Raw genomic sequence first — 14655 nt, forward strand, 5'->3', positions numbered from 1 at the left:
AAATGCATGCAGCTGAGCAAACCAGAGTGCTACCAGGTTTCTTTGGGCATTTTGCTAGCTACCTATTTGGGAGGTCAGCCTCCCTGTGCAACACTTGTATTGTGCTGCCTTGCAGTCTGGACATTTCCTCAGAGTATCAGCTCCACAAAGGTAGTTGTTCAGCATGCTGGCAACTGTATCCTTACACACAGCCAGAGGTGCAACAGTTCAAGATCATGTACACATCCTCCCTGCCCGTTCCCACAGATATCACCAAATTAGGGACAAACTTACAAATTTACTATCATTCTCCCTGCATTCTTTGCTCTGCCTCTCCTGATATTTTGCCTTTTCTCTTTCATAAGGAATAACATTAATAGATAATAGTTCCTGTGCCGCTTTCTCTCAGTGTATTTCATCCAGTCCAGCCTCTAACAAGATGACCTCTTATCTAGACACAACCTTGACAACGAGCACAGCTCTGTTGTGAGTATTCATTTCAACTGTCCAGAAGCATAAGAGAAAAACACACTAATATCATATTCTCAGCCATCTTCTTCTGTAGAATATAGATCTTGGTTTATGTGTTTATGGTTTATGTCTTTAGAAGAAGCTAGAGTAGACAACATGCCATTCAGATGTTTACATATGAAAATTAAACAATGCAGTAACACAAGTTAACTAATTATTAAAGTGAACTGAAGTTGAACTTTAGACATTAGTGCTCCCGCAGAACAAATGTTTAAGTAATGTCCAGCCTGCTGCTTGTACCTTGCTTTCTTCACCTTGTCTCAGTCTTCCAGGGCTAGGTGGTACTGAGGGGCGTTTTCTCCCTTTCTCTTGCTGGAAAAGATCCTGCAACCTTTTAAAAAAAATTAAAAAAAAATAAACTCAAAACACAGGTTACACATACTAGCTCTAAAAGGCAAAAATTATGTTTCTCCATATTAGAATACAACCCAGCATGCCTTCACAAGCCTTTAACACAAACTAAGATGACTGCTAACACGTGCTGAAGCCGTGTTCTATGGCCAAAGAAAATCTTTCCCTCATGCCTTGATTAGCACTACAGCAACAAGAGACACTGCAAACACCACATCCCAGCTACTCTACGAGTGCAAAGTCTTCAAAATAACAGAAAAATAAGTCATCTTAAGCATTTCATTTGGCATGTGCCCACCTGAGACCATTTCACTCACTTGCTTTTACATGCTTCCATCTTCCACCTTGGTTCAAATGACACTTTCCCACCTCAGATAAAAGTTGTGCTCTACAACATCACACAGCCTTAAACAATTTTCTGTTCCAGTCAACCAGCCATTAAAGGGTATTCAGCACTACGTACATGTATAGTAATTGCACTAGAGGGAGAAAAAGCATAGAACTTCTTCCCTTACAGTATCAGCAGAGCACTGATGTTACCATTACAGCATCCCTTCTCTTACCTACTATTCCAGGCTTGCAGCATTTCACAGAGTCCTTGCTTTTTAGCAATCAGAGACTCAAAAATAGATTGAAGCTGTTGAGGTGTGTCCAGTGATGATGAAAGGAGCCTTGCCTGAATCTTCTCAGTCCAGTTTCGAAATTCCCCCTCTTCCATCTGCCAAAACAAAAACTGTCAGCATTCTGTCACACAGCATAACGCTCGATCCAACTGGCTTCTCCACACCTTTAAAGCCTATGCTCTGTAAATTCAGAGGTAATCCATTACCTCCTTTTGTGCAAACAGATCTTCCATTTTCTCTTCCCTTGTTTTGCTGAAAGTGTCAGTTTTCAGAGAAGCAAGGCGATCATCAACAGCAAGGTACACTTGTGACACCCTGAGAACAGGAATACAAAGAGTTAAGCTGTGATTACTTGAAACAACTTCAACATTCTTTAATAGAAATCTGAACGTGCTTACAGTTCGAGTTTCAGAATACAAAAGATGATATATGACAGCTTTCTGCACAGTAGGATGTCCCACTGAATTCACCATGACTTTTGGAAAAAAAAAAAATCCATCCATGCTGTAGAAATCTCTAAACTACACACCATAACATCCTTCACCACAGCTTATTCTTAGCAGCAGAAGTTTTCAGAGAGCAATTGAAAGGTCACAACTGCATTACTAGCAGAACAGAGCTGTTGTGCTACTGGTGCCTGGGGATACTGTCAGACTGCAAGCTAAACCAACACCACCGGCAGGGATGAGAGAGAATAAAACATTTCCATTCTCAACAAAACTAGACAATTTCTGAAGTCAGGCAGTCATGGAGAAGTCAGCCAAACAGGAAAGCTGCCATCAGGTCAAACAGCAATCAGGTTAGAATTAAGATAGTTTCTTCCACCATGCCTGTCTTCCACACTTTTGTTCCTACATTTAGAAGGTGTCTACGCCTACAGCAGTTCGACTCAGACCACAAAAGCATTCTAGACTGTCTATTAGTATGGAAACATGCTAGATCACTCATAACAATGCAGCAGTCAGAGATTACAATAAACACAGCCAGTAGAAGACAAGATTCTTAAGCTAAACTGCAACAGACAAAGAGATAAGAATTGGTATTGATGGAATTTGGTAAAGATAGGAAAGAGCACTCCAGTGCTACTCTCCCTTACAAATACATCCAACCAGAAAAGTAATGATTTTAAATGCATTTATTTTTAATTACGAATATTTAGCAAGTGTATTACTTATGTCAGCACATATATTTCTGTGTTTTGCTATGAAGTCCAAAATACAAATAAGTTAAAAATCAAAGCTTACTTTTGAGAGAAGTCCTTAAGGTCCTGCAAAATCGTAACTTTCAGCGGAGCCTGCCGTTTGATATAGATCTTGGGTAGTGGGACACATACTTCAAGTAGACGGATTGGAGAGTAGCTGAGAAGAGAATGTGACAACTTTTAATAATTTTCCTCATATGGAGGTATATGCACAACTTCTTTCAGCTTCAGAATAGAGTTCTGAAAGTATTGTAGATTATGCAAAGCAGAAGTGTTTCCCTTCAGCATCATCTACTGGAACAATTCACAGCCCCATGTCACATGGCTATTTCTAAATAGGAGAGATGGATTTGAAGGCTAGACTATTAGGTGGATAAATAATTGGTTGGATGTCATAGCCACAAGGTTGTTGTCAGTGGCTCTATGTCCAGGAGGAAGCCGGTCATAAGTGGTGTCCACCATGAGTCTGTCTTGGGACAGGCGCTCTTCGGTATTTTTATCAACAATTCTATGATTCTATGGCTATTCTTAGATATATTGTCTGCCTCATCCACCACAGTGATGGCAGCTACAATGCACTCTGCATGCCAGCACACAATCTGTGTCATGCTATCCCTTGCTTTACCCTGTGAGGGACAGACTCAAGGAATTTTTGTCAGAGCCACGTGCTTCACACAGTACTAGAGAACGAATTCATTTATTAATAACCAGAGGACCTCACCTGAAAGATGCCACCATCTGATTGTAAGAAAAATACTGGTGATAGTCATGGTGAATGGAATGACCACAAGGCTCTGCATTGGCCCTTCGTGTGTACTGGTGCCCATAGAATCTCAGCTCAAGGTATTTTGCAAAAGACATAGACCAAGAATCACTAGAAAGAGGAACAACTGGTGTCACCTGAAAATGAAAGCAAAGTGTCTTAATTTCACTCTTCAACCAGAAAATAAGACAGGCTAATCTAGACTCTAATCTAGTAATTATTAGTACCAGAAGCAGTCATAACCCCAAAAGATACCAAAACAACTAAAAAATTGTTTATACAGAGCTAAACAATGCACAGATGGATACAATAAACTGGATAAACAATAAATGCCAGTTGATATTAACAGCCACTAAGCTGGGGGAGCACAAACACATCATTCTATCTGGCATGCTACTCTCGTATACAGAGAATTTCCAGCAGACCAGTCAGCAGCAGTGTTTTCATCACATACTTTTTCCCTAGTGATTCTTCATCTACAAATACTCTGCGGTGTATTTCAACCTCAGCAGTGCTTCCAAGCTTGAAGCAGCCATTTACACTTAATAGCTACAAACTTAATGTTTACATGAGCACACAGTAATAAAAGGTTACAGAATATACACAAGCAGTGTAGGGCAGTGTATACATAAGGATTGTAGGGCTTGCCTTCAGCAACTACATTAACTTCTTTTAGATACCTTTAAGTCCAACACCTATGTTTAAGCCACTATTAAGTAGGCGAACTGAGTCATTAGCACAGATAATTAAGATGTTTTGAGTTTGAGGCACTGCATGAATCTTTTTATACTCATCTCTCTTAGAAGGATACTAAGATTTACAGAAAGGTTGGCTAGAGAAGAATATCCAGCTGGTAATGTTTTTCTTAGTTTAATTAAAGAACAAGTTTCAGATAATACACAGTCTTATTATGTTGTGGTTTTTCATCTTTCTAATGAAGATTTCTTTTTCTTTCTAATGCCTACTAAAGGAAGTCTAGACTTCACACTGACTCAATGCTGACTGTCCAGTTCAAAGCAGATCAAAGAATACCAAGTGGGTTTAGCCAATTACTAAGCCAGGAGGTCTCAACATCTACCCTTTCCCACACACACATTCTTCTGATGCTTGTACAGATTAACATGGAAGGGACAATGCTCTCCACCTCTGAAAGGACAGCCCTAGTTTTTCCTATGTCAGAAACTTGTTACCAACAATACATCAATTTCACTTAAGCCTATCCTTTCAGGACTGATACTTTGCAATACACCTGCATCATACTACATTTTATCCTCAGTGTTTCCAATTCTACAGGAGGAATTTGTAGACAAACAGGACCACTTGGCACCAGCTTTTGTAACAGCTTTTGCACAATCCCATCTTTCCATACACACCCAACTGATTCTTAAGTTCTCATCCTTACCTGTTTGCACAGCCTACACCAGGAATAAGTAAGAATTGTGTGCTGGTACCCAGGGACTGGGGAGTCCAGCTCCTTTAACACAATTTGCACGCATCCTTGCCCATGCACAAAGCGACGAATGTGATGCACCATTGGCGTTTCACAGAACATGCTGGGGCACTGGTATGAAGGCCTTACAGAGAAAAACGGAAACACCTATGAAGGATCGTATGCAACACACCGCTGAAGAGTTGGTTCAACTCATCTAGTATGGCTTTTAATGTCACAGTACTATTAATCTTTTCTATAAAAAGTTTCCTAAGCCGTTAACGAAAGCTATTGCTACACAGCTTACTGTTCTCATTTAGGAACAGCATGTAGGGAGTCTCCCCTGCCAGCAATATCTGTACTGGTCACAACATAGTGACTGGATACTGGTAGCTATCACAGTAGCTATCACAGTCTTTTTTTTCTTATTATTTTTTACTGTTTCTATTACTGAATCTGTTTCTACCAACATATTACACACACACTGGAAGTGCTTGATACCAAATTAGAAGAGCATTTCGGCAATGTACCAGAGGAAAGGCTATGGGGGGCAAAAATATGCCAAGGAGCCCTCAAAATCTTAAAGCTTCAGATCCCAAAGGAAGAGGTATGCAAAATAGTGCCATATAACCTCTTTGATCAGAAAAATCCATGATCTTTCTTTGGTCATCTCTCAAGTCACCACAGAAACTGGTACCAGAAAAACCAATGCAGAATTCCTCAGGTACCAGAATCAAATAGGAAATTTCTCAAACGCAGTAAGAGTTGTTTTATTTCAACTACTTTCTTGTTCATATAAAAAAAATACTGGAACTATGAAGACAGAGTGACTCACTTAACATGGGACACTCTATTTGGTTTAGAATGAGATATACAATTAATTCACCTAAAACAGTAGCGCTCCAGAAAAATCCCTAGAGTCAGGTCATTTTTTCCGTAGAATTCCATGGTCACAATCCTAAAGCAGAGAAGGAAGAAAAGCTTTAGAGGAAGAATTCTGCCACTGCTAATTGTGCAATGGCCTGCAGGTGCACAGATCTGCACCTTTTGCTTGGCTATTTTCAGCCCTGTATACACTCACAGGCTTCCCCACTACAAGCCTTTACTATTCCCAAGTTCTTGCTGACAAGTTCACTAATGAGATACAAGGAACAACTTTAAACTTCATATTTAAAAGTGGGATACAATTCAACTGTACTTTTGAAGAATATTTTCAAGAACACCTAGGCATAGAACATTAACATCCGAACAGTTACAAAAAGAGCACATCTAGAAGGTGAAAAAAGCCTGAAAGTACTTGAATAAAATTTAACAGCAGCATTTTATTTCTCAGAATCTGAAGTGACCAAGACACTTAACAGACAAATATCAACTGAAGTGCCAATTCATATATTTCTGTCTAATATAATTACATCATTTTATTGCTGCTTTTAAGTGAGCTTATCACCTTCATTGGTTCGTTCCTCAGCTTTTATAGGAACTCGAGACCTTCTTTTTCAAGAAAGGCATCTATAAAATTTCACTTGGTTTAGACAATGAAACATCAAGACTTGTCCAAGGAGTAGCAATGACAGCACATCATAAGATCTGCATAATCAACAAGTCACAGCCCTCTTAGCTAAAAATGTAGATGAAAGTCTTAACATTGTTGACTTTATAAGCAAGACAGCAGTATTTTCAAATCCCTCTCCCAGTAATACAACCCATAAGTATTCTGAGATTATTATCTTTAAGCTTGGACATTATTTACATACACTAACTCTTCCTCACAGAGCAGCCTAAAGAAGTGCCCTCCCTACACATACAGATCTCTGCAGTCAAAGATCTAACTAAAGCATTCTGTTTCATGTTGGGCCTTCTCCTTCAGGCCTGAGATTACAAAGGCTGTGAGATGCAGCTCTGGATCCACCTGATCAGGCAAGAGGAAATTTTGGCAACAGTTCCCATTAGAGAATGATTAAAACCTACAAAGGAGTCCTCAGTGAAATATGTTAAGATGCAAGGACTGACCTTGTCTTTGGAAAGAAGACAGCAACTACACAAGCTACAGAAGAGTATTTTTCCTACCAGGGGCTGACACAGGCACTTGGAGCATTGCTGGACTGCGCAGAAGAGCTACTGAAGAGAACACAGAGCCTCTGATGGTTTACTGGACTCAAGCAATCCACCTGGTTGAGAGAAAACAACTCACTCATTGGTTACAGACATCTCCATCCACACACAACCAATGAGAGAATTATATTCTGATAGATTTAAGGACAAATTCCTGCTTATTCCTTTTCCACGGATTCACTTTACATTATCAGACAAAAGTATTAACTGGCCATTTTTAGAAGAACATAACTAGTATGTGTAATAAAAACAGTGTATGCATATATGTTACTGTGGAAAGGAAGCTAAACGGACAAAAAACAGGAAACAATCAAAGCCCCAAGACAGATGTGCAGCATCTCCAAAACACTGTACACTTTAGCACAACTTGAAGGCAAATCTTTGCCATTATATGTTAATCACTTACTGCAGCTACAGAAAGGCTTTCAATTTTCTGTTCTTCTCTGTGAAGGGATTTACCACTTTGCTGCCAGAATGGAACCATCTCCCTTTCCACACCTTACAGAGCTATGAAGTCACCAAATATTTTCTTTGATCACTGAGTAAATTTAAAACAGCACAGACAAGTAGAGTAATGGCTACTCCTACAGCCTGTAAGACTACTGCCTGTGAAGCTACACAGGTGTATATTTAAGCATCCATTAAAATATGACTTCTGCTCATGAACTTAGGGGCTACCAGTGGCTCAGGACCCAAACCTATTGCTATTACAAGAAACCAGTTCTGCTACTCTTGTCATAGACACCTTTTTGTGTATAGTTCCCAGTGCAAGAAAGTCCCAAGACCTCAGATACAAATCAGCAGCTGTCATAACAGTTTCCCCTGTCTTTAAATATTTTTGTTTTCAAGTACACTGTCTTACTTGGTAATTTCTGACAAGATACCACTCCCTCCATTAAGACACTATCATATTTCTCCAAATCTCCCAATACTTTACAAATATTTGAATGGAATTGCAGTCTACTATTGCTTCCATGGAATTAAGCCCTCTTACACCTTTAGAAATCAGTACAAGCACAGAAAAGTTGTTTCAGAAAAGAAGTTTCTGCCCCCTCCACGTTCTCTGGAATCAGTCATATGCAGCTGAGCTGAATAGTCAATACTAAACTGAGTCTCACAAGCTTTTCCCTTCTCAGGGAAATTTTGCAGTCAGTTCCCCATTCAGTTTCTCTCATATTCACCTAGTCCTTGGTTATGTTAGCTTAAGTGCCCAGAGCACTGCAATCTAAAATGGCTTTGACTTAGTCAAAAAAAGCCTCTGGTTCAACATTTGGCATAAAAGACTACATGTTCTGTATTACCAGGGGAAACAGATGTAACTGTGGTTTGTATAGCATAGATCTTACCTTATGAGACCAGGAGGATTCATTTTGAGCCAGTCCTTTCTCATCCTCTTCAATTTTGCATCCGGTTCTTCCAGCAGGGACACTGGATACATCCTTCATTTGGGCAAAGGGATCTGTGCTTCTCTGTAGTATCCTCCCTCCCCTGGCTCGATAGTCAGCCAGCATTCTGGCTAAACTCTGGCTATCACCTAGATGCTCTGCTATTCTAGTACTGACCAGCTCATGGGAAGGTAAAATTTGGATAGCCTTGGCTTGGACACTCCCATTCATCCCTTGTAGTCCAGAGAGATCCCGCAATAACTGTCTCTTCCTTCTACTCTCCAACTCCTTGTACTCCTTGTTAAGGAGAGGAGACCAATAAACCTGCTCAGGGAAGTATTCTCGAGCAGGGCATCTCATGCCTTTTTCAGTCAATAGAAATGGTTCACGGAACACCATTACAGGAGAAATTGAGAGAATAACATCTTTCAGCTCTTGCTTAAATGCTGTGGAGTACGTCTTGAGACGATCCTCAGAAGACGTTACCTCTTCCGTAACATATAAACCAGTATCATCCTGGAGAGGGTCTCTGAAGACTCTCATCTGATTCTTGGATTCCTGCAGATCATCTGCCTGTTGAACAGGCTCTAGTGGCTGGCTGTCCAGAGTCACCAAGTGTTGGTCCATGCCATGGAGGGGGAGCAGAGATGTTTCAGGCACTACCGGAGGTACAGAGTGAAACACTGGAAACGACGACTCCATTTTGTGGTACTCTTGCTGTTTTGAGGGCACTGATTCCAGCTGACTGTTTTCTTGGTCACCTCTCTCAAATAAACCTCTTTGTTCAAGCAGGGTGACCTCATCAGATGACACTGATTCAGAGATCACAGGAAGCTTTTCAGCTGAGGGTTCAATGTCTCTGATCGTCGTGCTGAAATCCTCACCATTGAACAGGTCCTGTTGTTCATTTTCATCTCCTGGTTCCTCGATAAGGGAGTGAAAGGAAGTGTTTTTGGTGAGAGTAGGGGGCATGGCAAATTCATCCATAAGGAAAGAGATTTCCAGCTGGGAATGATAAGCCACACAGATCATAAAGATCAAGATCTCCTTCACACGGGCCAGTTCATACTCTGCAGCACCACACAACTTGATAGTGCAACCCAGGTGCTGAGGACACCCTTCAAAGAACATTAGAGTTTTTGTTTGATCTAAACAAAAAAAAAAAAAAAACAGAAAAGCAAAATACAAGCATTAGGATAACAACTACAGTCAATCTTGTTTTGTGAAAATATTACTTACAGTGAGGATGGCTAAGCTGCTGAACAGGTGCACAGACCGATCATGAAATCTCTATCCTGCACTATTTTCAACACTTTGCTGAGAAGACCCTGGGAAATCTTATCTAGCACTAAAGTTAACCCTTCCTATTTTAAATAAGAAGTTGGACAGTGGACTCCAGGGCAATGGAAGGAGGAAAAAAAAAAAAAAAAAAAAACCAATTTAGAAGAAACAATCCAACCTAATTAAAAACTAACATCTCTCATCTTAGTAAGATAGGGAGACCTTGCACTTCTTGATCAAGTTTTTTCATCCACACTTTTATTAATGTTATTTATATTTATTAATATTATTAACAACACTTTTATTCCTAGTTGTAGCAAAAGAAAAGAAATTAATAGGAAGAATAATACTTGATCATACAAAGCACATGATTGTTCAGATCTTGTTAAGAACAAAACACAGTGTCTCATGCACACAAAGCAGGATACAACAAGCTTTACTTACCATAGGGCAATTGAAACACCTGCATGTAAAATTTATGACAGGTTCCCAAACGTGGTTTGGTCAGCAGTTGATCCATTGACATCACCAAGTCTCCCTGAGTCATTCGACTTACACGGTCTAAAACTTGCTGTGAAAATAAGAACAGTAAGAATCTACAGTTACCTCTTATTTTTTAAGCTCTGAGTTAAATCTAGTCATCCAATCACTTTCCATCCCCAAATAAAACTTTAAGAGAGTTCTGACAAATATTACTGATGAGAGAGAAAGTCAAGCCCTTTCATGAAGGCAACTGAACCCATTCAAGTGAAGGAAGTTCCAGGAGATACAGTGCAGTCAGTGTAGGGCTGTCTGTCAGGACAACAAACTCTGCTTGGCTCACCCTGCCTCACAGCAACAGAGGGCCTTTTGCGGATCGCAGGAGTCCACTGAGCATGCGTGAGAAATAGGAGTCAGAATTAACTCGAATCAATTCAGTATAAAGACCTGCCAGCAAGGGCACAGCAGAGAGCAGGAGGAAAAGTTACATTCTAGGTTTACCTGTTATGTCTTGGAATTGAATTGCCATTAAAAGAAAAGCAGTGGTTTGTTTAGGAGAGAAAATAAATGATTTTTCTGTGCTTTCTTCAAGGAGCCTGCTACAAGAAGAAGTTAAGAGTTCCACTGTAAGGTAGACTCTGACATGAAACACTCACCGGCTTGACATTGATGACTAAGGTGATACCATGCTCTAGCAGCATGTCCTGGGCGATTCGAGACACAGTCTTTTCAACAAGGACCAAATTAGGCCTGACATCAACTATCCGTTGCACATAGTTCTTCAGGAACTCCCTCTCCTGCAGACATAAACACCACATAGGAGTTAACTAGAGCAAACTTGTCTGGAAAAAAAAAAACCCAAACGCTAAATACTTAACACTACTTTCTCATTTATATACTGACCACTCCTATGAAACAGGGAAACCAGATATTTATTTTTTTCCATTGTGCACATTTCCTCACCTCCTAAGCACACCATTCAGTGTATCATTGTGCCCTAATCATACATGACTATCCGAAATAAGAGACCTGCAGAATCCAAACATTTTTACATATGCACAGACACATCACACAGCAGAAACCACCTCTGTAAACACAGTCCAGAGTCAGCAGCTCTGCTCTTGATAAAGTAGGTCACTCTCTACAAAACAGTTCTTCCTTCTGCCATATGAAACTCAAATATCTTAAATAAAGCTAACTTATTTGTACAGGTATTAGACAAATTCACCAGAGAAGTGTTACTGGATCTGGTGGTCATCAGTGCAGATAAACTCATTAAAGGGGTTAAGACTGGAAGCACCCTGTAGTGATCATGCCCTGGTTAGGCTTGGGATCTGAAGGAACAAGGGCCTAGCAAAAAAAGCAAAGTCAGGATCATGAACTTCAGGAGAACTAACTTCCAGCTGTTCAAGGAACTACTGGATGAGATCCCCTGGGAAGTTCTCCTTAGGGACAAAGGAGTGGAGCAGAGGTGGCAGCTTCTAAAGGATGCCATTCTGAGAGCACAAGAGCTTCTCATTCTCTGGTACAAGAAATCAAGTAGAGAAGGCACAGCTTCTCTGGCACAGCTGAGCAAGGACCTGCTGGTCAAACTGAGGAAAAATAGGGACAGCATCCCTTATTCTACTGCCTGTACACATGACATGGGAAGAGCACAGGGACGCCATCTGGATGTGCAGCAATGGGATCAAGAAGACCAAGGTGTGAAGAAATGAATTTGACAAGGGATGTGAAAAATAACTTTAAGGATTGTACAGGTACAATGGTCAGAAGAGACAGGAAAAGGAGAGTGTACCTCCTCTGATAAATGAGAGAGAAGAACACGCTTCAGTAGGTATGGACTGACTTCTTACATGGTCTGATAGTAAGTGGGAATGTGGCAGAATGGCTTTAAACTAAAACAGAGAAGATTTAGGTTAGATGTTAGGCAGAAATTCTTTACTCAGTGTGGTGAGGCACTTGCTACCCAGATTAATTTGTGGATGCCCCATTCCTGAAGGCGTTCAAAGTCAGGTTGCCTAGGACTCTGGAAAATCTGATTTAAAGTCTAATTTAGTGGTTGGCAACCCTGTCCAGAGCAGTGGAATTAAATGGAGTGGCAGTGGAATTCTTCAAGGTTCCTTCAAACCCAAGCCATTCTATGATTCTAACAAAAAAAAAAAAAAAAAAATCTGTACGTACCTTACAATCCCAATGGAAAAATGTTCAAAAGGTGCTAGTAATAGAGCATTTTAAACAAAAGTCATTTGCAATATTATGTTCTCCACCTTCAGGTAAATGCAAACGTTGAGTAGTGTCACACAGGGATGCTTCCATTCACTCACAGAATACAAATGCTGCATCTCTTCATGACCCTGAGAGACTCAGACCTTAAATCTGCCATGCCCATCACCTGGCTTCATTTCACTATCTCCCCTCACTACCATGCACAAAAAGAAAATATGGCTGCAAAGTCATCAGAACTAATCAGTTACACTGCTGAAGGGAAGGTACAGCTTCTGAAGCCAGGTATTTTCAAGTGGCTCACATCAGTCAAGTTTTAGAGGTTGTGGGCATAAGAAAGGCATCACAAGAAAGTTTGCCAACTGATAGAAACTGACTTCTTCAACTGACCTAGGATTTCTTAAGTATTCTCAGCCCTAGAGAGCTTTAACACAGACAAATACCTATGATCAATTTCTGAAGCAAGCACTGAAACATCACAGCAACCAGTAGTCATAAAGAATAGCAGATGCTTCTGTCCCACTCCAAGGACAGGTCTCAGCTTAAATTTCTACTGGAAAACAGCTCACTGTGCTGAGAAATTTTACTGCCAAAGCTTTCACACCTGTAAGCCTACCATTAAGCACTAAATGGAAGTGGTATCGCACGCAATTGAAGGAAATAGTTAACTACTAACATTATGGCCCAAGCTCAGTAAAGCACAAAATGCCAGTGTTACAAGTATCCTGGAAAAGATCTGAAAACTGATCCTCAGGCAGACATGTACTGTATTAAACAAAAACTCCACCTATCTCAGTGTTTTCATACCCAAGGCACTTCCCTGTTCACAAGGGCTGAGCACAAGCTGCAAAGTGACATTTTGTAGTTCATCAACTTCATTAGGTTGGGTGTTGCCCCATTTGTTCAAGCCTGACAAAAAAAGTTACACAGGTACAACCTAAATCTTGCCTATATTCACTTGATACCTCTCTGCACACCTAAACAATGTCTAGCTCTGAGCTGCTGAATTGTATGGTTCTTATGCAGTGCATCACTAAAATTGAGGAATGTTTTCTGAACTACTACATTTAATTGTAAGGATCATAAAATTGCTCTCAATATGTGCAACTCCAGATACCCTCTCATAAATCTCTTGGAATCTCAGCAGAAGACTATAAGTTCATGCTCTATTTAGCACAACTTTTCCTTGCTGGCTACTACAAAAAGAAATCTCTTTATTTCCTGTGCAATTCCACTAACTCAAGTGCACCTTACACACTGAAGAGCTAAGGTGTGCACTGATCACTGTCTTTTGTTTGAATCACTAGACCCTGAGCAATTCTAACCAATAAAAGCATACTCTTACCTGAAGTACTATAGGGTCTATGCAGGTAAATTTTGTTTCTTCTCTATAAAGGTACTCTATTGAGCACTTCAGCAGAAGAATTTTGGGATTTTTTATGCAAGAGTTCATCTAAAAAAATATATAAAAAAAAAAGATTTTTAAAAAGAGATAGGCAGAAAGGAAAAATGCTACATCAGACTACCCATGACTGGATTTAGGCAAAATTTCTTTGCTATTTCCTACGCCATCTACTTAAGTTGCACCCAGATTTTTGAATTTCACAGCTACTGTCCAGCAAGACTGCAACACTGAAGGTTTCTGCACTCACCTCCAAGAGCACTAAGTATATACATGTACACATATTAAGTCTCAATATACTTTAGAGCCTCCAGGTGGATCATTTCAATCTTGATCTCTAGCCTTGTTTAAAGATTCACTTAACTGTACTGTCACAAAAATCAGGACCATAAAGGTCTTTTTTTCTGTCCAGAACTTGGGGCAGCCATAGAATCACCAAGGCAGGAAAAGAACTCTAAGACCATCCAGTCCAACTGCGCACCTAACAACACCACCTCCCCATTAAATCATGTCCCTTAGAACAACATCTAAACATTTCTTGAACACCTCTCCAGGGACAGTGACTCCTGTTCCAGTGCCTCTCTTCTGGGGAAGAAATTTTTGCTAATATCCAACCCAAACCTCCCCTGACACAACTTGAGGCCATGCCCTCTAGTCCTATTGCTAGTTATACAGGAGCAGAGGCTGACCCCCACCTCACCACAACCTCCTTTTCAGGGAGTTGTAGAGCTGTAAGGTCTCTCCGAGTCTCCTCTTCCCCAGACTATCATTAGATGGCTCTGGAGTGAAAGGGATGGAAAGGATACTTTGCTACAGATGCGTGAGGGAAGATTTTTCTCCTTCTCCCACTACTGTCTTATCTGAAAGAAAATAGCTTTGAAAAGAAATGCTTCCT

At 40.3% G+C, this 14655-nt stretch overlaps 1 protein-coding gene across 12 annotated transcripts in view; it reads right to left on the reverse strand.

The window, feature by feature from the left end:
• Positions 1-14655, reverse strand: part of PIKFYVE (phosphoinositide kinase, FYVE-type zinc finger containing) — a 62946-nt gene that overhangs the window by 14626 nt on the left and 33665 nt on the right. For all 12 annotated transcript variants that reach the window (XR_006179605.1, XR_006179604.1, XM_042874599.1 and 9 more), the window contains 12 exons: positions 13704-13811; positions 10792-10932; positions 10100-10226; positions 8336-9522; positions 6945-7045; positions 5764-5835; positions 4851-5022; positions 3407-3585; positions 2729-2842; positions 1691-1799; positions 1425-1579; positions 751-841 (listed from right to left, as the gene is read on the reverse strand). Coding sequence is in view for 10 of the 12 variants with exons in the window: in XM_042874599.1 (XP_042730533.1) it covers positions 751-841; positions 1425-1579; positions 1691-1799; positions 2729-2842; positions 3407-3585; positions 4851-5022; positions 5764-5835; positions 6945-7045; positions 8336-9522; positions 10100-10226; positions 10792-10932; positions 13704-13811 (2556 nt within the window). In the remaining 2 variants the exon portion in view is untranslated. The remainder of the gene's footprint in view (positions 1-750; positions 842-1424; positions 1580-1690; positions 1800-2728; positions 2843-3406; positions 3586-4850; positions 5023-5763; positions 5836-6944; positions 7046-8335; positions 9523-10099; positions 10227-10791; positions 10933-13703; positions 13812-14655) is intronic.

The sequence above is a fragment of the Lagopus leucura genome, unplaced genomic scaffold (assembly GCF_019238085.1).
Source record: "Lagopus leucura isolate 7727_CA_CO unplaced genomic scaffold, USGS_WTPT01 Super-Scaffold_100012, whole genome shotgun sequence".
Classification (NCBI taxonomy): domain Eukaryota; kingdom Metazoa; phylum Chordata; class Aves; order Galliformes; family Phasianidae; genus Lagopus; species Lagopus leucura.